Below are 24,826 nucleotides of genomic sequence, written 5' to 3'. Positions count from 1 at the left end.
AAATGCATAGATTGGTAATTGTGCACTTATGCTCAATCAAATGAAAAATCTCTTCTGAGCACAAGGTCACAAAGTTTCATTTTACACCATTTTTGCATGGCAGTAATAACAATTCTATGCTCAAATAAATTTATTGGTTTGGGGTTCATTTCATTAACAATACGCCTGTTTCAAATAGGTGCACCATTTAATGTTAAGTTAGCATGGACTGAGCTACGAAATGATACATTATCACTTCTGCTATTATACATATAAATAAAGGTACACAACTTGGCAACTTTATTAACAATGCATATTTACTCTGACAGTCACGTCTACATCCACCATGGCCGGTTAAAAAAAAATCAAATAAAGTTTTCTGAATTATTCTGAGAGAATAAATAATAAAGCATGACCAGGGGTCACGAGTCACAGAAGTTATCTTAACTCCTTTAGTATTGACTGAGTACTTTCCCCTCCATCCTGTAAGTTCATTTGTTATCCTATTCACCGGTCTTAATCCTGCTTACCCTCTTTTTCCCTCTGTTGCCATGGATATGCTATTCCTATGGCAACTGCATGCCTTTGTGGATGGCCTCGGGCCCCCACCGTAGAGGACTCTCTGAACCTTTCATTACAAATTCCCTTCAAGCTCACTGACAAATCACGCAAGTAGCACATAGTCCAACTCCGTCGGTATAACTGTCCTTTTTTCCTTTTTCTCTCCACCCTTCACTTTCTTGTAGTCACTCTGCTGTGTTTTACCCAGAAGTCCTTGACATACTGTGTTCATTTTTTTTTTAAATTACCCCCCAGGTGCTGGATACTGGATGCCAGAGCTGGTAGGAAGAGGGCTGTGATCAGATTTTTTTAGCAGCATGCGTGTCACTGTCATAAGAGGCAGCGCCCCGAGCTTTCTAATTTCCAGCGGCAACAGAAACCAGAGCTCCATCTTTAAAGATGCATGAGACTTCTTGAGAAAAAAGGGAGAGTAAAAGGCAGGGAGGGGCGAGGCTTGTTCAGATCGTAGTCTACATGCCGGTGGCAGTGAGGGTGGGGGCTCTCCACCTGCTGAATGAACCCCGTCAGCATCGGGGAGTACCATGGGCTACGGGTGGGCTCGGCCCTGCTCAGCATCGTGGCGGGCTGCATCATCATCGGCGTGTCCAGGGAGTGTGACGCTGATGCCGTAGGAGGTATATTTCTGGGAGCTGGCGGCCTCGGTGAGTGTACGTGAGACACTGTAGGAACCAGTGACCCAGTTATTCAAAGACTTATTGTTGGAAGATTATAGAAGATTGAAGGAGAAGATGTGACTCTTCCTCCTCCCGGTACGATGTCTTGTTCAGGTGATGATGCGTTTAAAGAGGCCACTGTGGTATTACCTCTGACCACATCTGTAAAACATGACAAGTAATGATGTAAGAGCAAGTTTCTTTCACATGTGCGTGGCCACTTTTTGTTTTTATAACAGTTTGTTCAATGGCCTCTTAACTGAGTTCAAACATGGTGACAAACTTGACATGTAGGATATGAAACTTTTCTTTATGAATGAGTCCTTTGAAAAACATGATAATAAACATGCGGCCATCCATATCCCATGTAATGTTAAATATTTTCAAAACAAAACATATATTTTACAGCAGGATCTGTGAGGCCTCTGACAACGAGGAAGTAAATCCAATTAAAAAAGGGGGGAGAAAAATTAAAGATGTGAGAGACACGTTCTTATTTAATCTGCAAACTGCTCAGTATTTGTTTAAAAGAAATGTCAACAACTCAGGTGAAACATCTGCGGAATGTGACATTTTCCACCCAGTGTTCATCTGATACAACGGTGTAACTGGAACCAGCCGATAGTTCGAGGAACTGCGCCGCCGAGATAAAGAAGTGCCTTAACGGGAGGGAAAGCGCAAGGAGCAGGGCTTTTGATCTGACGAGAGCAACATCGGCGTGCATGCATAGTTAATGTGGAACACGTTCTCGCCGATGATTTGATCAGCTTTCAATAATTAATTTTTTTCTTTCAGCAGTATTTGGCAAATCAAAGAGGCGGCCTGCTGCAGCCTGTCACAGACGTTCGCTGTGGCAGCATTTGTGCGGCATCTAAATTTGTGTTTTCGGGGCTCGTGTGCCGCGATGCCTCCTCCAACACATAGGCTGACTAATGAGTATGAACAGAGTGTTCTCGGCAGATTGTTTTCACTCCTTCTGCAGTTTCATGACATTTTAAGCACAGACATGCATCACAGCCACCCTCAAGACCTGCCAGAGTTTAATGCCAGCCCTTCTGGCTTATAAGGGAAATCAATAACTGTGTTGAATTGGAGCGCAGTGCCACTGAGAGGCACGCAAGCCCCGAGGCTCAGATATTACTTTGAGCTGAACAGGAAGAAACATCACAGGCTGCATCTGGCATGATAATCTGAAGCCTTACGTCGAGGCCGTTACAGTTTGGGCATAGATATTTCATTAACCGGTTCATTTTTGTTGTTGTTTTTTTTTTGTTACCTGCTGTTTTGTCTCACGGGTGTTAGTAAAAAATATTGGAAAATGCTCATGATGAGATTTGTGTTTTTATATCACAGGGAAATTTCATGTCCCTAAATAATGAGGCTGTGGTACTAGATATTTCCCTCACCTTCCCTTACCGCCTTCATTTCGCCACACAGACATATCAGGACAAAGAATACACATCAGTTTTCACTGTTAACAGCAATTAATCCGTCATTATTTTCAAGCCATTTTTATAATTGATAAAAACAAATTATTGTTCTCCAGGCCTTCTCATTTCAATCTACCCCTTCATAAAAGCCTGGCTGAACATCAACCACATCCTCCCGTCCTTTGGTAAGCCGTTTGCTAATCTTTTGTTTCCGCGATGAAGTGATTTCTATCTTAAAGGAACACATTTGTGAAAAAAAATTTCTTATCAGGAAACTTCAGAGTGCACCCGACGCCCGCCAACCCCGCTCCCGAGCAACCGGCTGAGACACTGAGACGAGAAGGTGAGTGGGAAGAGAGGCGGGCAGCTAATTAACGCGGCTATCACGTAACGTTAGAAAGTAATTGAAACTGATCCATCAAGTCTGTGTGTTGATTAAAAAAAAAACTGTAATGCGTTAGCGGGCGATAAGAGAAGACATGTTGTGCCTGCAGCTATTAGACAGTTCACATTAAGAAATGAAAGGAAGGTCACGTGTCATATGTAAACTTAAGTTTATCCAAAAACAAAATGTGTAGTGGCATCATGCAGCAATGCAATGCAGTTACAGATGTATTAGTGCTGAAAGAAGCAAATAGAGCTATGGTAAATAAATATGCACAGTTCAGATGAAACACTGAATTTTCATTACATTTTATTGATTCATGTAACAAATAATTTACAGGAATCTATTTTAAATACTCAATCTTAATGCATAAAAATGGATGAAAGCATTTGCAGAGAATATTTTTTATTGTATTTTATACTGAAAATTGATTTTTACATTGATATGTCCTTTAACTCCCTTAGTATTTAGAGATTACACATCATGGCCCCACTAGGGTCAACTGACATGTTCTATAATAAAAAATCTTGCACTGAATCTCGGCTTCATGGAGATGATAGTATTCAACATTTATTTAAAATAACTGAGAGAGCTGTTGGAGGCTCTGGTTTGTAGAACTATATTATGCATTGTTGTACAGGCACATGTTCCTATTATTCAGACCACCTCATTTCAATCAGTGAAACACTAATGAGACAGAAACACATCTTTGAAAAAGATAATAGAGTTTAATTACCATATTTAAACATGTTTAAACTGCTTTGTCTGTAATGTCAAAAGAGCAAGACCGGTTACCGTAATAACTGTGGTCTGCGCGCAACGTTTTTTTCTCATTCATAATAAGCTTAAATTGGGGACATTTTTGGGGACAGCTTTAGCCGGGGGACAGGTCATCCAAAACGGGGCCTGTCCCCAGAAATTGGTGACATCTGGTCACCTTATAAATAAATAAATAAATAAAACAACTGACGAGGCATCTTTTTTTGGCACAAGCCCTCTCATTTTGCTGCTTCATTTTTCGGACCTTTCAATCTTCACGCCTCACAGTGACGCAGTTGCACCATTCCGATCCCTGTGTAATCAAATACACCGATATGCTGGTATATTAAAAATTCATATTATAACGGGAAAAAAATTAGCGCCCAGCCCCAACTGCCTCTAATAGTTTTTCTCGTTTTAAGAGGCGAAGGCAGATATTTAGGTCAGTGAAGGTGGTTGGTTTTCCCTCACTGCCAGTCTTCATTGCAGGATACAGCTCTGAGACCATGCAGGCCATAGAAACACGAGCTGTTACAGTCAATGTTTATTTGGTCCTTTTCCAGGAACCCAGAGTCAGTTGAATCTGGACCGCTCCAAGAGTCGCATGGGAACCTTCGTGGAGGGTGGGCCGACGGCTGAGACCAACCCGGACGAAGGGTATGGGCCCAACGCTGCCTGTGTCTTGCGAATCATGTTCATGTGCAACTAATGTGGGTTTGGGATGTAAACACAGGAGCAAAAAGTCAGCCGGTAAAAAGTAACGATGATCAAAATGGTGAAGTTGATGGCAGCACATAAGAGGCTCGGAAACACATTTATCTCTTGAATACATTATCAAGGGAGCAGCTCCAACCGCAAGTATATTAGATTGTGCCACATGGAAGATGTTGTAACAAAGAAAAAGATCAGTATTGTCTGAATACTGTGATATACTGTGATATACTACTATATACATTATTCTACTATATACATTAGTAGAAGCATATTTAAATGTTGTACTTTCATACTCTGAAAGAAACAAACCTCTCGTCTCTGCTGCACCTCAGTAGCTTGTGCTTGTGAATATCTGGGTGGGTAAGCAGTTTCTACTTTTTTATTGCAGCAAAACTGTAAGGATTGGAGGCAAAAGAACAAACAAAACAAAAAAAAAAAAAACACCTTACATCAGAACATGTGCTCTCTTTTGTTGGCTGACTCCAAGTAATTTGGAGGAGAAAAGTGGACTTTGCAAGCTATCACCTCCTTTTTGTAGCCGAGCAGTCACTCTGGGTGCTGTTGCTACGGTAACCCAGATAGACTGAATGGATTTCAATCATGTCAGATTAGATCATGCATCAACCACACACTCCATGCACCGACCTTTGTGATGCCAAACGCTGTACGCAGACTTTAAACAAAATCCAAAACCTTGAATGATATTTGTGACATAATAGTCCGTTTTAAGGCCTAATTCTTTTGAGAAACAGACAATCAAAGTCACTGAGGTCGGATTTAAGCTACAACAAGACATTGTTTGTGCAGTTCAGTAATTCTGTAGCCGAAATACAATGAGACCTCACATCATATCTTGGACTACTTGGGGGAATATAGATGCTTAAGCTCAGTTTCATCAACCTCGTTTCACCCAGACACACGCAGAACTTAACATTCCTCGCTTGCGTGACTCATGCGCTGGTCTGTTGCAGGACGTCCGCAGACATGCCAGATGTCTTATCCAGACGGAAACTCAAGCCTTCCGATCAAGACCTGCCGTGACGCCATCACCTGACATGACTGATCAATATAATTCAACCTCCTCCTCCTACTCCTCCTCCTCACCTTCTGCAGCAGACTTCTACACGTGTACGTCAAGAAATATTGATCTGAATCTTTCTGGACTTGTTTCGGTACAGTTAATAAGTTGGCGTCCTGTCTGTAAGTTGAGATCACCCCATCACGTTGAACTTGTGTGATCTAATAAACATACAAAGATTGCAGCGCGGTTATTAGTGGAGTGTTTTGTTATTTCCGAAGACTGAGAGGACTAAATTAAGCCCAACGGTCTCATCATCGCACAATGTTCTCCAATGTTCTCCAATTAAGAAATTATTATGGTCATTATGTGATTATACGACTTAAGTTCCTCCCGCTTGTATTCGCCATGAGCAACACAAAAGAACGTGCATGTGCGCGCGCACACACACAGATGCTGTAGCTACAGCTGTTGCGTGTACATGGTGACCTGCACCCCCACAGCGAGACATAATGCATTGATATTCAGGACAGCACACGCAGGATGGTTGCTGCATGAAAAGTGGGGACGAATGCTGTGGCCTGACAAAAAAGTGCAACACGCTGCGAGGCTGAATAAGTGCCTGGCAGTGTTGATGAATCTCAGCAACAGGAGCTCTGGGAGTCCGCAGCGCCTTGATGACAACCAGCAGCTTGATTGTCAGCTGTCAAATCACAATGACTCCACAATCTCCCCCACCCTCCCCTCCTGTCTGTGTGGAGTTAAACAGTGGAAGGACACAGAATGTATGCTTATCTACATTATCTGAAAACACGTGAATATGCAGCCATCAGGCATAACATTACGACCACCTTCCTCATATTGTGTAGGTCAGCCTCCAAGACAGTTCTGATTTGTAAGAGAATGGACATGGGCCTTGTGAGGGGGTCCTGTACTGTCTGGTTAGTGGGGGCCTTTGGGTCCTATGGGTTGAGGGGAGGGGCCTCTGTGGATCAGGCTTGTTCCAGTGCATCCCACAGATACTTGGTCAGTTTGGGATCTAGTGACCAGGTCAACACCCTGTGCTCTTTTTCATGTTTTTGTTTGAGTGCCTGTGTCAGGCGGCATCCTGCTGGGGATGGCTGCCCCCACCCCCATTCTTATGGGGTCTGGTCTAGGGGTGGTGGTACGTGTCCAAGTAACATCAACACAAAAGCCAGGTCTAAACGCTGCCCAGCAGAACACTGAATCGTCACAGGATGGTCAATGTTATTTACCCCTCCTACCAGTGGTCATAATGTTGTGGCTGATTGGTGCATATTCCTTAAAGAGCAAGGAATGAAAACAAAAATATGTGGAACATTTGATCAATAGGCCGTCATCAAGAAAACCATCCCCTTGAGTTAAGATCAAAATACTTCCAAAGTCAATAAATAAGTCAGACACGTATGGCCCCTTTATTACTCACTCAATAACGACCATCAATGGATCTGAAAGGATATTAAGAATCATATGATGTATTACCTATTAATTAGGCCAATATCTTCAACTGCTTGACCCTTTATCAAGCACACCTCGTTAGAAGGGGGTTGGCCATTAGTCACTTTCATCTCTGATCTACGTTTAACATTTAAAATTAAATTGCTGAAAGGACGTGAATTGTGATTTGAAGCAAATACCAGCAGACCGTTGACCTAGCCAAACCAAACCTCAACACGATTTAACCATCTGACCACGATAACTTAAAACAAGACCACACACACACACACGCACTCACACACAAACACACAAACACACACGCCGGTGAAGCCGGTGACGGATGGATGGTTGAGGAGGAGGCGAGAGTTACGCGTCCGCTGCTCCACAGAGGGTAGGGAGATGCTGTACGCGGCACATCAGATATGAACTAATGAAAAATGAAGACTTCACGCCGCCGACCGCCGAGCAGAGACGCGGCGCACGCACCGGCTGTCTCCCCTCCATTTCCGTCGCAGGGTGACCTGTCAGGTGCTCCACGCGCCTTTGTGTCCACGCCAGGAGCGGCGCGCGTCGGCTGCGCCTGAACTCAACGAGAAATGCCGTCTCACCTAAGTGATCTTCACTCTCCTGGCGGATTTTCTACTCCTCGGCAGGTCGGATCGCCTTCCCTCGCGTTTCCAGAGCCACTGATTGAATGGCTTTCGTGACTTGTGCCCTCAGGACTGTAAAAAAAAAAAAAAAAATACTCGAAAGCAGGATGAAAATCCCTCGTTTGGCGCTTATGCAACCTCTCAGCCTCTCAGTTATGACAGTAATTTGAATCACGGTTAAAATCCAAACAATGGGAAGACCTTCAGTGTATCAACATAAAGGGTAAGACCATTTTTTACGCTTTAATTTGACCGGGATGCAACACGTTAGCGCTGTGGATATTTAAATCTGAGCAGAATCCAGTTCTCACTTACTGTCTGTAATATATCCAGGGATGTATTGTCACACCTCCTCTTTTTCTTTTTTTCTTTTGCATTGCTCTTGAACGGGTGCATGCTGGAATGACAGGGCTGATTTGATTAAAACACTCAAATCCTCCAGTGGCCTGTAGCTGACATGAATGAAACAGCTGCACCGGCCATTGTACACATTTAACTTCACAAAAATTCAGGAGGGAATAAAAAGGAGACGTCTTCAGTTATTTAGAAGCAGAGAGGAGTTTTCATTTTAAGTGCTGATGCGGGAGTCACGGGGTACATGCATCTCGTTTGTGCCGAGGGTTAGATATCATTTAATTATGCATCACTGTGCTACAGTGGCTGTATACAGTCGAGTATGCCTCAGCTGTTGCGCTGCAGTGTTTATTTCAATCTGCTGTTCGTCAGCATGAACCACGCTGTATTTATCTCACAGCCTACCTCACATAGTTTAATTATAATTCAAATCATACAGCTTTCTATCCAGCAGTCCTACCAGGTCAGGCTGTGTGACAAACAGGTGTCACCGATAGACTGTTACAGCCACGCAGACTTCAACTGTACCACAGTGATTTCTGCTTGGACGACGTTCCATGTCTGTGCCCCCCCTCTCGATGTTTGTAATGTCAAGCGGCAGCAGAACAGAGTGATGTACGATCAGAGCTCACTGATGGATTACAGACTCTTTCAGAAAGGATGCTTCACTGTGCCCACAGACGTTATTAGATAACCGGTCAGGGCACAGAACAAGAGCAGTGTAATGACAACAAATGTTTCTTTTCTTGTGTGTTTTCATTAAAAAAAAAAAAGGTAAATAGAAGACAGAAGTCCGGAGGCGAAGCCATGGTCATCACCGATAGAAACACCGGCACCCCCTTGCCCAAAAAGGAGCCCCAGAAGAAGAGGAAGTCTCGCCCTCATGGACTGCCCTCCCCGGCCCTCTGCTGCGCCTGCGGCCTGTGCATCATGCTGGCTGGCCTCAACATCACCCTGGTGGGAGCGCTCGCCTTCAAGTCACTGGTGCCTTCTGCCAACCCTTCGATCATCATCGGACCCATCCTGCTGCTGGTGGCCTTTTCCTTTTTCGGGGCCTGCTGCGTGTGCAGCCGCCTCCCCCCTCCCAACAGCTCGCAGAGGTCGAAGGTGGGCGGCAGGGGCGCGGGGTTGATGGGACACGGCGGGCTGGCCGGCGGGGCGGCCTTTGAAATAGAGACCAGCGAGCACACGCTGCAGGACACCACCGCCGTGCAGCTCAGCCCGACATCCTCCCCCGGGTCGTCCCGGGCCTCCAGCCCAGAGAGAGAGACTCCGGACGCAGCCACGCCGGGACCTTGCAAGATCTTCACCATGGAGACCAACGGCCCTTCTTGTCTTTCCGCCACCGCCGTCTACTCAGCCTCCACGGCAGCGGGAGGGGAGGTGAGGATCAACCTGCCACGTGAAGAAGTGGTCATCTAGCAGGGTGGGAACTCTTCCAAGGACGGAGCAGTACTAGCAGTGTAAATATCTGTCCGAGTCGAGGGCTTGCTGGGTGTGATTGTGTCCTCTAGTTTACGTGATGCCATGTCTCTGGTCGTCGAGAACACGCTTTTGATTTCTCTTGCCGTGCCAACTGGTGATTAGCATGCAAAGTTAACGAAACATGCAAGTATTTGTGGATCAAAGAACCGAGAGGCGGGAATTCAAATTCCCACCTCTCTCCTGTGCTGTTTTTTCTTACAGATCTCCGTCTTAAACGTGGGGCATTATGACCAGTTTTCATGTGGAAATCAAAGCGTAAACATTTCCTTCTCATCCTCATTTTGGTTAGCGGGAGCCTCGCCCGTCTGTCAGCGGCGACTTCACGGGGCTCGCCGGAAAATTTTGACCATTTATTTGTTCTGAAATCTTCAAAGATTACACGCGAAAGGTCAGTCGTTGAACTGTGACATTTGCCATTTTGTGTGCCAACGCTGAACTTGTTGTGGGGGCACATTATGTTGTAGGTCACTGGGGTCCCAAAGCAATAGTCTCTTACCTGAGATTACGACATTGCAGCCGGCACATCTGCAGTATATCGACAAGTACGCAGCGGTGGGAGAATTACTCTCGTAGTTCGATGTAGCTTTCGTCACAACACCAACATTAACACTGTGAACGTTAAGTTTCTCCTCTCGTTTCGTTTTGATTTTTACTAAAGATATCATCACAGTTTTTATTTTCGTCCGTTCTTAGACACTGTAATGCAGTTTAGGTCAGGATCCAAGTAGAGCAGGGACTTTCTTCTTCTGTCATCTTGAACAATGGAAAGCCAAGAATTTAAATATCCAGATTACTTCTAAAGAAAAAAAAAAGAAAAAATCAGTTCACTCTCACTGTGATGTCTTCTTGTCGGTTATAAACCTGACTGATCAGAGGAGACATTCGATTTCCGCCTGATTTCCTTTGAAAGGAAAGTTGCCTTAGACTGAGATATCAGGATCAACACTAATGAGGGCTATATATATAAAAGTGCACAATAGTAGTTTTCTTCAGAAAGCTGGATTTCTATTCCATATTGTTAGAAAAGCCTCAAGAAGTTATTTATTTTGATTTTTCTGTGAGCGTTGAGAACGCATGCAAATGACTTAAATGTTCAATTTCAGAAATGTTTATGTGGCCGCAGGAGAGTGAAAAGATTCCCTTATACGCTTTTACCTGAAATTGTTTGTCATGCAGTTCCTTTATTTTTGTTCCCTGTCAAAGCTTTCTCTCTCTCTCTGTTGTGCCAAATTAGAGCGCTGAGCTAAAAATGTGCATGTTTGGAAAACTGAGTTAAGGAAATGCAAACACCCTGTTGTGAACCATTGGTGTTGTCTCTGTGTTTTCATCTGTGTACATTTAAAAACAAACCCATATTTTTGTGAAAAGGAATATAGTTTGAAGTAACCGCTCCAAATGTGAATCCTTCGTATGATATAACTAATAAAAAAAAAAAAGAAGGCTCTTTCTGTAGAACACAAGGTGGTTGATTATGTATGAGTGGCGCCGTTGTGTACTCGCTACATTGCATTTAGTGTCATCGTGGAGGGAAATGAATAAAAATGTCCAACTGGATTTGTTATGTGATAAAAATTCAAGCGAGAGTTCAGTGTAACGTTGCAGGGTAACAGTCGCTTTCAGGTTACGCTGCTCTCCGCATCTGTTATTTACTCCGAGATGGAGGCCGTAAAGAGCAGTTAGTGGGAAAACAACAGGACATAAAGTTACCAATGGTTTCCCAGATGGTCAGAAAGGTGGCGGTAAAACCTGCTCACCTCAAGAAAGTCTCCTTCCACAATTAATAATCACCTTATTACTGACGATCCTGCTCAATATTTTCCTGAACAGGTGTATAGTTTGTTAAATATCAGAAAAACAGAGAAGAAGACAGTTTCCTCCTTTTGTCCAGAACAGAAAGACTCTGACTTTACAACGATTTAAAACATCAGTAGCAGTTTTTTTTTTCTTGACATATCCCTCAAACTACAATTCATTGAATCGAGCTTGCTAATTTTATTTAGTCAGCTGAATGTTTCAGCTCTGCTGAGGTCACTTCTAGTGTTAAACTCCAAGGCAAATCTGGCGTGAAGGACACAAACTGTTGCCTCCTCTCTTCACACATTACGTCAAGATGGCCTTGAGTAAAGAACTCAATATGAGCTCCATCTGGCTCCTCTACCAAGTGTTTACACGTGAGGACACGGTGGTTTTCCACCAGAGGGCGCCACAGCCCCACAATTGAGTTTCGGCGCGGTTACATAAAAACGCGGCTGCTATTTCACAACAAGCCAGGAGATGTCAGTGGACAACAACGCCGGACTGTCGGAAAACCACTTTATCTTCATCTGTTCAATTGGGTAGACATAAAACTGTATGAAGGTTACTCAGTCACTGCAATTTGGAAAAAGATGTTCCCTTTCTATCAGGTTTAGGGAGGATATGTTATCGCTCTTTTACAGGGTGATTATCAAGGGCGCTTGGCAGCCTCACCTGATAGCACTAATTTCAGTAATATGATTCTGAATATCATGACGTTGATAAAGCTCCTCTGTGTAAATGAGATGACGAAAGCTCCAATCTCGGGCGACCTACTTTCTGAGGCAGCCTCAGATGATAAAATGATCTTTTTCTTAGGCTTTAAAAACTACAAACTCCCTTTGTCAGTTAAGGTTTAGGCCAAATATTACAGTGGCATTTTGAGAGGGGGTGAAAACCCCTCATCCGTATCTCTGCATTGCTCCGAGGGATTCCCGGTGCATCTTACACATACGTTTACAGCTAACGACGAGATAAAGGAGTGTTAAAGTTTGATGCGGCAGATGGTGATGGTTGAGGCCTGTTACTGGTACGGGGATGAGCCAAGCGGGGAACCCGGCCAAGACGCCGAGGCTGTCATGTATCGACCGCACATAATGGGATTTTCTGTGATTAAGCTTGCACCGGAACACTTAACGTTTTGGGGAAACATGGAAACTCCCGAGCCGCTGGTTCTTCTCCCCGCCTCTCCTCCTTTCATATCCTTCCATACTCATGCTGCGATGCGCCGAACATTTCCCATGGGGCTGGTGTCAGACTTGCATCTTCTTGCCTCTCGGCCGTGAGTTGAGTGAAGAGGCTTGTAAAACATATTAAATGTTTAGCCACAGATTTACTGCCTTCTGGAGGTGAACAGGTTTGCGGGTTGAGCTGCGAACTGAGCAGAATATTTACATGTTTATGCTCATGGGGAGCAAAGTTCAAGGAGAGGGGTCATGATTAACCGTTGCTGTTTAGCTTACCTGTCACACTAAAAAAAAAAAAAAAAAAAAAAAAAAGAGGCGGGAATGAATGCACATCACCCTTTGACCCTTGAACCGCTATGCTTCTCTGTGTTCCAGCATGTGTTATAAAATCCACGTAGTAAAGCTGCAACTTCTTCAAAATGCTAAGCACCATCCATTCCCTGCCGCTGACAATTTCACCCTATTCAGCGCTGCAGATTTCCTTATTGCCTGAAATCAAGTTACGATTCTTGAATAGCTTAATGATGGGTAATGATAAACGCTCCCAGCAGACACCCTGTTTGAGGCTTTGGCTTGGGTCTCTCCTTTTTTTTTTTTTATCACATCATTGCACCCTGTGATGTCAGACTGCTGACTTTTATTGTGGAGCACACAATAAGAAGAGGGCAGTGTGATTATATTTATGACTGCCGAACAAGGAAAAACTTTAAAAGGGAACAGACGGGCTGTAACCGGGAGGTAGTAAATGTTGACATAACCACCTCATAGTACTTCAGTTGCATCCATGTTGATGAATGGATTGCAAGAAGTCTTCCAGGTTTCCTTCACCGGCTACAAAAGCCACTGACTATATATCCAGTTGGCATGTCAGACATTTGGAGTGTACTGTCTGTCTCTGTTGACATGCTGCAGCCTCTTGTTCGGAGAGACACAGGGGTGCAGCGATGAGACTGAGATCGATCGATCGCTCGCGATGGCGAGGTTGGTGGGTTTGCGCGCGGCGGAGCGCCAGGTGCGCCACGTCTTCTTCGCTGTCATGGCAAAGATCGGGACAAAACAGCCGTCACACAACCGCGCACACACATGCACCTGCAGCCACGGACAGCATCCGATCCGCTCCAAACCGGAGCGCGGCGGATCCCGACGCCCTCTTCTGTTCATGCGCTCCTGTGGATGCGCAAGTTGTGTGAGAACACTCTCGGCTGAACTGAATGAGTCGGCAGAGGAGGGGGATGGACGGTGTAATCAAGCTGAAAAGATTAGGGGAAGACGAGCTGCTGAGGATCTATGAGATCAGACAGTGGTTATATAACCCTAACCCAGTTCATGCCGCTTCCAAAAGAAAGGAGGGATGAGGAGGAGGAGGAGGAGGAAGATTTACAGAACTGGGATGAATCTTTGTGTTTAGGCTAAAATGAGCCAGGCTGTTGCTTGTTTGCATGCAGGCTACTGTCCATTCAGACTACAATGGGTGTCCAATTTCGGTTCACACACTGCTTCTCCAGACCAGCAATGAGGTCACAGTTTCACAATTTCCCTGTTATTGACTTTCTATCCAACTTTGGTTGCTCCTACAGCAACACAGTCCAGGACTTCTGCAACCTTGCAAACGAGGTGTTTACTCAAGATTGGTCTCTGAGTACCTTTGAACACATGACTTGATAGAAAACATATCAGGCAAAGCTGGCTCCATTCTAAGCACTGATAGGGTTGTTTTGGTTCTCCGTGTGCCACGTATGGGCGGCCCTCGTGACTGCTTCACCATTTCTGTCAGCCTCTATGACTGGCGCAATGCGAGGGCGAGAAGAAAGCTCCTCACAGATCAGTGGTTGGGGGGTTAAGACACAATTGATTTTGATCAAAACCAACAAGGGTCCTAATAGTAAATCTGCATCTCTCTGCATACTAATGAACGCCAACAATGGGTCCCTTGCTGTCCTTAACTCCTCCATTCACCCTCAGTTAAATGGCAGCATATTCAAGCGGCCGGGCTGTTGCGTAACCTCGCTTTTCACAAAACTATATGTGGGCCCTACGAGACGGAAACATACACAGTGTCGCACAGATAAAAGACCCCAGTGCAGTTGTGGGAAATGCAAATAACACGGCGACCCCAGGGCCTCGGCTTCACGTGAAAGCGTCAGTCTGTCAAATCAATCACACATTCCCATATATCCAGCCATCAACGAAGCCGATCAATGCTGCTTTCAAGCTGCTTCAGTAATTCTCAGCTCCCGCGCAGCGGTTTCTCCGCTTGTTTCCATCTCTGTGTCTTTGACATGTTCTGTGAATCCTTTTGCGCGTGACCCTCTGTTTAACCAAACAGATCAATAGACAAACCCAAAATAGAACAGTGCTGTGCCAATATTTAAGGGTGACCACTGAACAAATACTCAACTCTCAAGTCCGGCCAAAGCACTCCGAGGTGAGTGGACTTTCCAGTAAACCTTAAAAATGCACATGATATCCAGAGCATCGTGGATGTTAAACCCTTTGCTGGGAGGCTGTGTGCAGCGAGTGTTTTATGGATTATGTTTGATGAGACAGCTGCGTGGTTGCAAAATAAAGATGAACTGAACTGAACACTGTGTTTGAGAAGTCCTGGGGTGTCGAGGGGCTTGTAAACAACATGTGGTACCGCTTGGTTCCAGCAGAGGCCCCTGTTTTTCAAAGAAATCTGGAGACAATGAATGAAAAACACAGGCAAGCAGACTGCTTCAGACCGGTTCCTGTGCTCCACATTTGAGAGAAGCTGTCACACTCTGAAAATCAACATTAGGACTAATGTCAGCTTTTTGCTTCTTCTTTTTTTTTTTTTTTTTTGCTGCGGCTGCACCGCAGTGATGAGGGCTGTTTATCTGCTGATCATTTATGAACTGAATTGCCTCTAATTGTTTTATGTGCACCACTTGAACTTGCCCGGAGGGAACTCCCTGAATGTGTTCGTGCAGTAAAGTCATGCTTACGGTATTACGACGGAGTGCAAACAGCCACTTGCACCTTTATCTCAGCACAGTTTTACGTCTGTTTGCGGCTTTCTAATGCTTTGATAACAACCTGTCTCGAGTGCCATTTTACAGGAGAAAGGATGAGAGGTAGTTTTCTGCTTACTCGTGCACTATCTAGTTCACCACTTAAATATATATTGCAATGAATAATAATGATTAGAACGGTAAGATGAGACAGCTCGGGGAATCTCAGTATCCTTAACGGCCACGTGTTCGGTACCAGGTCCTCTTTAAATAAATAATGTCAGGCTGATCTTTGGAGCACATGGCAGAGGACCCACCGTACCAACAGCCACTAAAGTAAGTGAAAGTCCTCTTCCTGCAGGAAGAAAAGGACTGATTTACTAGCGTCCTGGTAGACACTGGCCACCTGTGGAAGAGAGGAAGCCCTCCTCACCGAGCGACCCGACAGGCTGTTTTTTTTTTCTCGCAGAGAATCGGTTCGCCATGGCAGCGGCTCCCGGCACACACGGCACCGTGGGGGTGGCCGGTCCATGTCAGGGCTCATTACCATCCACCGCCTAGGAAGAGGTCTCTTCCAGGAGTCCTTTAGAAAGAAAGAAATGAGAGATGCTTTACACTTTAATGACTTTCCCACAGTGGCCATCCAAAAACAACAGCTCCCCTTTAAATTGCCGTGCACTGGCTGGGACTGGAGGAGAGTCCCCATCGCTCAACAGGGGAAGGGAAATACTGAGTGCACTGTCTGTCCACTGTGCGAGGCCAGCCAACAGGGGGTGGGATAATCAGATCTCTATGTGGCATGGGGCCTACAGCGGACAGCCTCGGTATTGTCCCCGCAGCCCTCCCCCTCATCCCGGTCTGATTGTTCCTCCGGATCCAACACATGGTCACGTTGAGACACCCCCACAAGCCAAACCAGTGTCTGTGCATCCACTTCCCCCAGCAGACTCCAAACAGCCAGTGAAGGTCCAGCTCAAAGCAAACATATGAAGCAATGTGTTCTCTCAAATGCAATTTAATTACAGCCTTTTTCCAGGTACTTGTTCTTGTTTGGATCTTCTGTTGGAACGTTTCTACGTGTAAATATTTTGAGCTGCGATTCGTAGGGATTACCACGGTCACATGGCCTCCGTCTTCTTCCAAAAACTCTTCGGTAAACGATGTTCTGTTTTATTGGAGCCGACTGTTGACAGAAGCAGGGGTGGACGACTGCCAAAGTGTGATAAAGCAAGTGTAATGCTGTACACATTTACTCTAGATGGAAACAGAACAGTGACATAAACATCAGTTGCTTCATATTTAACATTAAAAACAAAGTCCACATGTCAGCTTCACAAGATGAATGTGGATTTCAAAGTCGGGTCTGCATTATGTGTGCAGCCTTCCCCCGGGACTTTATGAAAATATATTTGCTGCTATAATTAGCTATTTAAAACTCTTAGATTTTTAGTTTAAAGTGCTGCACACAGTGCAAAACCTGATTAAGACATGGAAACATTTCCACATTTTCACTGATAGTGACTGACTCATCAGCATTTAATCAATCTGCAGACTCACAACTTCACAGGTTTCACGGGTTAACAATGCTAATTTTAGCCATGACTAAATAGTGAATAATTCTCAGTTTCAAGTTATCTGTCCTATCTGCATCATGTCAGCAAACAAGTCCTCTTAAAGTGGATTACAAGCGATGATGGCATGTGTAATAAAATGTAATCCCCCTGCAGCTGTAAATCCTCCATGAGCCGTCTTTGTTTCTCTATGTGTGTTACAACCAGCCATGTACGCGTCCTCTCTAACTCTCTCCATTCAGACAATGGGGTCATAAGGTGTGCAGTATAGCTGAACAGCTGACTAATAAAATGTTATACATATTGCTGCAGCCCCGCAGTAAGTAGGCCATTCGCGACGTGCTGTCAAACCTGTTATCTGAAAACCTGTGATGTATGTGATGTATAACTGACCTGAGTTACGTATTCTAGGGTCCAGCTCCGCTTTATCGTTCAATTAAAAGAACTGTACTATAGTTCACTTGGTGGCCGCTTTTAGTTGAGGGAGAGAGGTGTTAAATAATAAGTATATTCAACTAAACAATAAATTATTTTATGCATTTCCGCAACTTTAACAACGCTGTCACCCAAATGCAGACAGACCAAGATGTTAAGTCATTTTAGTGATGGAAATAAAAAGATGATGATTGTCATTAAAACAGGCTGAAGTTACAAAGTCCAAACAGAGGCAGTCAAAAGTCTATGGCTTTAATGAAAACTAGGCAAAAGGGTCAAGTTCAGGCCCGAACACAGGCTTGTGAGATAATGAGAGGCATGTGGGGATGACGAGGAAACGTGAACAGGTGATATGTGAATATGGTGGAGGGGGGGTGGGGGAGGGGTGGGGGTCAAGTGTCCAGGATCGGAGGGAAAGTCCAAGGCGACCGGTGGACAAGGGGCTCGTGGCAGTGACTGGACTAGGGATACATGTTTTATCAGGGGAAAAACAGATGTCACTAACAACGTTGACACTGGCTTCATGGACAACATGTCTCCAACTTGAGTCAAATCAGGCTGATCAGAGAGTCCGACTTAGATAAGGTGTACACTCACCTGCCAGTTCATTAGGTACACCGGTGGAAAAGAATACGTTCTAATATATAACAGCCCTGCAGCAAATCTTAGCTTCATGAAGGTTATGGCATTCAGCAGTTTTTAATATAATAGAGAGAGATTGATTGATTTTAACTGTGTTTTCATTTCGAATGCTGCAGTTTTTGCTACCATTGAAATGTATTCTGTTGTGCAGAATTTTTGACAACCCCATTTTGAGCTAGTGTAAAAACATTCATCCAGTCTGACAGCATCACAAACTACATCTTTCAAAATGATCATACAATTGAATCACCACCCAGGTAGGATTTATGTCAGTTTTTACTAGTGTACCTAATGAACTGGCAAGTGTGTTTACATGCTCATGAACATCAGTCAGAATGTACATATTTTTACAGAAGAAGAAGAAGCATTTTTATCCAAATGTGTTGACATGACTTAATTAACTGAGTCGGAGACGATGACCACGTTTGCCCACCTCCGGTTCTGCATTTCATATTGTTTGAACAACTGTTTTTTGTTTTCCTCCTGACATATTTCTGTCCATTCAAATACCCTTATCATGTCACACAACCTTTACCCCATTTGGGACAAACATGTGCAGAAAGGATGTATTTACTCCAACCGCACAGATTACAATTGGATTACACGGCCGTTAGGTTCTCATATGTTCCTAATCGGCATCTCAGTTACACATCCTTGTGTATGGTTTTTAGTTTCATGCGGTTCTTTATTCTTCCTTTACGATGGGATCGGTCTGCTCACTGTACCCGCCTGTGGGAGCATGGACAACAAATAACAGCGAATAAAAAAGGACACTGGAGGCCATAACGCGATGGGATTGTAGCAAACAACAAGTTGACTTCAAGACTAGTCCACCACTTTGACTGGGCCTTCACTTAGACCTCAGCTGTACATCTTCATGACTGCCTCTTTTGTGGCTTTGGCATTACTGTAGAGACAAACTACGTCCACAGACAGAGGGACAGACTCTAAACAGCCATTGTGGGAGTTCCTATTCGGGTCTCCAGGGCCATATCGTGACCACAGGCCTGAGGCTGTTCACAGAGAGTTGATAAGTTCAAATCTGAACAGCGGGCTGTGAAGTAAAGGCCTTTGTTCCTCTGGTCTCGTTTTCAATACGCGGTAGCAGGGCGCAGTTACCCACCTGAATGTGAACAAAACTCAGCTACACCTCTCCTCCTGATCTCATTACATGCATTCACTTGCTGCAGCGCAAACAAGAAGGAAATAAAGAATCACATGAAACTGGAAACCTTACACAAGGATGTGTAACTGAGACGCTGAACGAAAACAACCCAGACACACTATTTCAATTGTTAGAACTCCTGGTTGTGTAAATGCCAAGTAATGTATAAACAGTTTTTCTTCTTTCGGGGACATAATTATCTGTAAAAAAGCACCTGGTTTTATTCCTTAAATTACTATATGGTGGACAGCGTGTGCTTACTGCTTCATGACCGCAGTGAATGATTCACAGTGGAAATAAAAATATCAGGCGACCCAAGGAAGCAGCTGTTTCCCCTGTTCTTGACTTGTGGCGTCATCAGAGCTGACTCAGGACAAAGTAACCTGCGTCCATCATACGGACAAACTGCTTACTTAGAGGTCTGACACTGTGAAGTTACTGGAGGCTGTAATTTTCTTTTTCCCTTAGGCCAAGTTTGCATTTGAAAGAGGAAGGCTGAACTGGTGTCTGAATGAACTTTGTTTGAGTGCAGTTGTTTTTGCTGTGATTGTTAGACGTGCCATGACCAGGATAACTGAACGTCTGCACAGAGAACTTGAATATATTTTAGTGTGAACACAAAAATGTACATGTCAATCAACAAAAAAACTTAAATTTTCATTGACACTGTTGATGCTACTTTCTTTCATGTGTCGTCATTCTTTTATGTTTAGAGTGAAACGTTTGCTTCAGAGCAGCATCAGTCCACATGTTCAACAGATATAAGTACGATGGTGGGTTACGTGTTGTTAATCAAACATCAGCAGGCATGGGTGGCATTAACATTCAGTTTGGTTTCCATCACCTTTTCAAACTCAAACTCAAACTCAAACTCAAACTCAAACTCAAACTCAAACTTGTTGCACATTAAATGCATGTCATTAAAATCGAACAAGATATCAAATATCCCAAAAAGGGTCGATTAAATGGAAGCTAAAAAAAAAAAAAAAAAAAAAAACATATTGGGGAACTGAATATGTAGCTTCTGAACGATGCAACGGATCCTTGTGGCATCATATCCTGAAACCGGATTTAAAAATGCATTGACTTGTAATTTAATATGAGCTGTAATTGAGTCATTGACGATGGACGCAAAAATGGAATCTATTTTTTACCAAAAGCATCAAATGAAAACACGTCAATCTGCAAGTATCATCTTTTTTTTAAAAGCAACCTCTTCCCATTTTATCAGATTTATTCAACTTCTGGAAAGCCCCGCTGCTTGACCCTCGCTTTCCCTGTCAGCTGAGCTCAGAGGATTTGTGTGCCGCCAGGATAACTGTGCCTGGTGTCAGTGTCGCTTACCAAGCGATCGGCATATGGCTAGGCAAGTGACGCAGCCAGCATGACGGTGAGATCAGCGTAATCAAGAGGCAATAAAGAGACGCTACATTCACGCAGCTGATGAATGGGCCCTGTCAGTTCATCCTCAGATCTGTGGCTCAGCTCATAACAAACAAGGGGGCGCAGCCCGACAGCAATGTTTAAGGTGTTAGAGATTTATCTACCTTTTACAGTTAAGAGATCATGTCTGTGTACAAAGATTATGTTCACTTGTGACGTTACTTTGAACCACTGGGCTCTGCAGGTCAACACAGGGTGGAGGAGGCCTTTCAGGACAGGAGTGAGAACAGGAAGCTGTGGAAGGGGAAGAGCGCTTTCGTCCAGATTCCTCACTGGGCTAATCCTCAGCCAGCTCTCACTAAAACACATGGGGAGCCTGCAGTGACGTCTCCTGCGCGGTGTAACAGTAAATCTTCTGCAGTGTTCTCTTGTGTTGCAATGTGTAGCGAACTGCAGGATTTAAACACGCAGTTTACGGTGTTACTCCACCTGGTTCAGCGTCTGCTGGCGCTGAGAGTACAGTCAAAGAGGCTTATTGCCATCCGCTCTTAATGAGGCTTTGCACACTCGGGGGGCCCCCCTTGTCCAGAACAATAACCCAGCTGTGTGTGACCCTTTTCTTGCAACATACGGAAAGACTGTGCTGACAGGTCAGTGGAAATGTAATCAGCCCACGGCCATTTGTATGTATATTTCTGTTAGATGAAACATGACTGCACATTATTTATTGCACAAAGTGCATCTGGAGCTCAGAGTGCTCATGTGTTTCCCAGAGTGTCCATTAAAGGTAAAGGGGACTTGCGTAACACACAGAGCAGACAGCAGGCCTCATGCATTCAGAGTTTCTCATTGTTTCCCATGTAGAATAATCACATTTCCTTATAGATTTTTTTTTTTTTTTTTTTTTTCGGATCACCAGGCCGGTTTTCCTGAGCAGGAGGCTTCTTACGTTTGAAGTTTGAAAGAGGCTTTAACCACTCGCCTAATAATGGGGCCATTGAGATCTGATGGGGCTTTCGCGCTGAACTGAACTCGCAATGAATAAACAAGCCCCTCTTACATAAACAGCTAGCGAGGCCAACTCCAATTATCATACGGCCTCAAACAATGGGCTCCCCGACTGAATTTCATGGTGTCAGAACTGCTTCGGTCTTATTCTTATGACGGGCTTAGACATTAACTGACATCCCCCTGCGTGCCCCCGCGGCGTGACACAAGAAACATATGTGGGGGAAGTACGTATGCCCTCTCGGATGGCGCAAATGAGCAATAATAGGATTAAAAAGTATTGATCTGATTTCCAAGTATTTCCGCTTTCAGTGGATTTTAAACCACATACAGTACGTGCGCTTCTCTGCACGCCTCTATCACAAGCTCATAATTAATTTTGCTCCCCGGTGCACGACTAACATGGTCATTCCTCCTACAGGTAATGTTTAGTCCAGCGGTCCAAGAGCACAGTTATTGATTAGGTGTCCTATATGGCTGTCAACACTTTTCCATGTTGTTTGTGTTAACCTCCCCTTAACCCCAGTCAACCGAAGTGCATGCAGTCAGGTAAGGTTGAAGGTAGCTCAAAAGCAAAGAAAAAGGTCGCATTCACAGACATGTAAAAAACAAACTCAGTACAGTACGGCAAGATGGACCAAAATGATAAACTGGTGATTATGAAGTTTCTTCTGAAAAAAAACAAACAAAAGAATCTTTTCTGCCTCATTTCTGAATGACGGATACCTTTGGATTTGGTGTGTTCTTCTAGCAAAAGGAACAAAGACCGGGAGCGTGGTTTATATTTTCCTCGTTTGCAGACATTAAATGGACCAATACACCCAGCTTATTTATATGAAATAGTTGAAAGGGAGTGTTGCAGTCAAGCTATAATTATCCGTGAAAAAGAGTCAGAGATCATTAATTTCATGCTTTCATATAAATGGAGAAAAGCTGCACATTTCTGGGACTCCTGAACCACAGACTATCTGGCTTTTTTTTTTATTTTTGGTCATCGATTTGTTTTGGCTTATACGCAAGTCTTTCGTAATAATAATATTTGTTATCCTTGTCCATCACAGACTTTTGTTACACAAAGAGGAACAACCTGACCCAGTTAAAATGCTTCATTGCTATTTCCCGTAAACGTAATTATGATCATGTAGTGCTGACTGTCCTCTCCATAAAAGAGAAACTAAAAGCAAGGCTTGGTTTATGCACCTCATTTAGTCTCTTGTGTGATAAAATAATTCAGGGAGTGGTATTTCCAGTCAAGCAAAGGACTGGCTACAAGCCTGCTGAATCACCCAGCTCCTTCAAAGAAAACAGGTGTCATTGTAAACCGTCCAAGAGATTCTCACTCACAGCTCCGGAAACATAAAGAGGCCATTTGTTGTCTTTGTGCTCAAGTTTTAATTGAGACAGCAGCTAAGTGTCAGTGTGGCTGGGACGGTTGAATAATGGTGCCTTCAGTCTGCGCTCCGTGTCGTACCCCAGAGAGGAACAATCAGATGCTTCCAGCTTGACTCGGTTCAGGTCCAATCGGGTGATGTTACACGAACAGGATGCTCCGTGCCGGTTAAACGGATCGGGTCCCAAATGGGTCAAGGGACAATTCCTGTTTTATCCCTCTGTCCCTCTTGGCAGCTCCTGTGCCACAATGCACCGCTCTTTGCAGATACAGTTCCCACGGTACAGTGAGGAACCTGGGACACGCTTGTGTAAGACGGCACCAGTCTGCGCTTACCTGAGAGTCTGCACAGCGGCCTAGAGTGCAAAGGACTGATTAAATGAAAACAGGGATGTGGAAACTTTAAACGCAAAATGAAAAAAAAAAAAAAAAAAAGCTGACAATAACATATTTTTTAAAGACCACTGAGAGAGTTCAAATGACTTTTGATGCTTTTATACAACGGTAGAAGTAAATGACAGTTGTGCGTGCTATTGTGTAAACTGTCTTTGGGGAACCAGAATGACAAAGAAGATGTGAAAACGCTGCAGAGGAAGTTGCTCCAGACGCTGTGAAAGAGAGAAGGAGTGCATCCAGGTCAAGGTGTGTGTGTTTTCATTCCAGCCCATCTCTGAGTGAGGAATTTCCCTTTTGGCAACTTTATTTTGGTGGGATTTGTAAACCCCTCTCATGATGATTCATACAATATCTCCTCCTTTACCAGGCCCCAACACATCCAGTCAGTGTGTCCTTAGTTTAACCCACAAAACCCACTTGAATAAGTCAAACAATATTCACATGCAATTTCATTAAATGTTCAACTCACATCTGAGTCACATGAAAGTTTGAGCAACTCTTTTGTATTTTGTGGAAATTTAGACAAATAGATCCAGATGTGCGCAGTAAACGCTTACATGCTGCCAGTTTCTTTAATTGCTACACAGACGAAGACCAGACTGTCACTTGTTAGAGATGAAACACAAAACTAGAAAGTTTAAGTGAGCAATCAAATAATAAAGGTGAAATAAAGATAATGTTATTGCTATAATGTGTCCTGATTGTAGAGTTACGTGTGTTTACAACCTAATGCACATCTGTGCTTTCTCTTTGCGCTGCATGAATGATACTCGTGTCCTCTTTCTGCAAAAGCCCCTCTCCTCTCACCACTGGAGGGCAACCCCTAGCTTCAGAGTTCACACTGTTTCACAGGGCTTTGACACTTGACACGTCAAGCTTAGCACCTCCGAGTGCAGAGTCCGCCTCCACCAAACTGTCCCAACTTTAATTTATGTTTTCTAACCGGATTCTCATCAATCATTAGTTACTTTATTTAGAAAACATGTCATCGATGCTGCATGTGTTTGGTGTTCCCTAGAAAAATGTGCAACCTCCCAAATAAGATAAGATGAGATAAGATAAGGCAGGACTAAAAAAAATCCAGAGTTTTTTTTTTCTTTGTCACATTATTTGGGACAAAAAACACTTTTCCATCACATAAACTTTCCCTAAGGACTAGGAACCTGGGATCTGTGTTATAACACGTTACAGTGTGATTATTTTTACCACCTAAAAATCTCTTCACAGGCGGGGAGTACTCTTCAAAAATACTGTCAACATTTTTAGCTTACTTTGGCATACGAGCATTTTAAATCGATTACATTACCTCTCTTAACCTCTTTGCCAGCGCTGACTCAGTGACCCCATTTGTAAAGCAGTAAATCACAGTAAACAACAGCACAACAACTATATCCGCTTACGCTTACTTCAGTGTTG

General features: G+C 43.9%; 2 protein-coding genes across 5 annotated transcripts; both read left to right on the top strand.

Moving 5' to 3' along the window:
* The first annotated feature begins 336 nt into the window (after positions 1–336).
* kncn (kinocilin) lies at positions 337–5,758 on the top strand. 4 transcript variants are annotated; one of them, XM_047590111.1, is made up of 6 exons: positions 337–675; positions 796–1,208; positions 2,761–2,829; positions 2,916–2,987; positions 4,352–4,445; positions 5,474–5,758. In XM_047590111.1, the coding sequence occupies exons 2-6, from the start codon at positions 1,055–1,057 to the stop codon at positions 5,541–5,543; spliced, it is 459 nt and encodes a 152-aa protein (XP_047446067.1). In that variant the 5' UTR covers positions 337–675; positions 796–1,054; the 3' UTR covers positions 5,544–5,758. The 4 variants fall into 4 exon arrangements, with proteins under 4 accessions (XP_047446067.1, XP_047446066.1, XP_047446069.1 ...); XM_047590110.1 differs by having other exon boundaries at positions 337–1,208; XM_047590112.1 differs by having other exon boundaries at positions 342–1,202.
* Positions 5,759–7,110: 1,352 nt separating this feature from the next.
* On the top strand, positions 7,111–11,338 carry tmem275a (transmembrane protein 275a). The gene is made up of 2 exons (XM_047589566.1): positions 7,111–7,851; positions 8,757–11,338. Exon 2 carries the CDS (start codon positions 8,790–8,792, stop codon positions 9,402–9,404), a length of 615 nt encoding a protein of 204 aa, XP_047445522.1. The 5' UTR covers positions 7,111–7,851; positions 8,757–8,789; the 3' UTR covers positions 9,405–11,338.
* The last annotated feature ends 13,488 nt before the right edge of the window (positions 11,339–24,826 follow it).

The sequence above is a fragment of the Mugil cephalus genome, chromosome 7, assembly GCF_022458985.1.
Source record: "Mugil cephalus isolate CIBA_MC_2020 chromosome 7, CIBA_Mcephalus_1.1, whole genome shotgun sequence".
Classification (NCBI taxonomy): Eukaryota; Metazoa; Chordata; class Actinopteri; order Mugiliformes; family Mugilidae; genus Mugil; species Mugil cephalus.
Note: the sequence above shows the minus strand (reverse complement) of the source record. Positions and strands in the feature narration are given on the sequence as shown.

Excerpts from the sequence above, each read along its gene's own strand:
- kncn (XM_047590111.1), top strand. The coding sequence starts at position 1,055 with ATGAACCCCGTCAGCATCGGGGAGTACCATGGGCTACGGGTGGGCTCG. Across the intron at positions 2,830-2,915 it reads CCACATCCTCCCGTCCTTTG|GAAACTTCAGAGTGCACCCG; the intron begins GTAAGCCGTTTG and ends ATTTCTTATCAG. Across the intron at positions 2,988-4,351 it reads TGAGACACTGAGACGAGAAG|GAACCCAGAGTCAGTTGAAT; the intron begins GTGAGTGGGAAG and ends GTCCTTTTCCAG.
- tmem275a (XM_047589566.1), top strand. The coding sequence starts at position 8,790 with ATGGTCATCACCGATAGAAACACCGGCACCCCCTTGCCCAAAAAGGAG.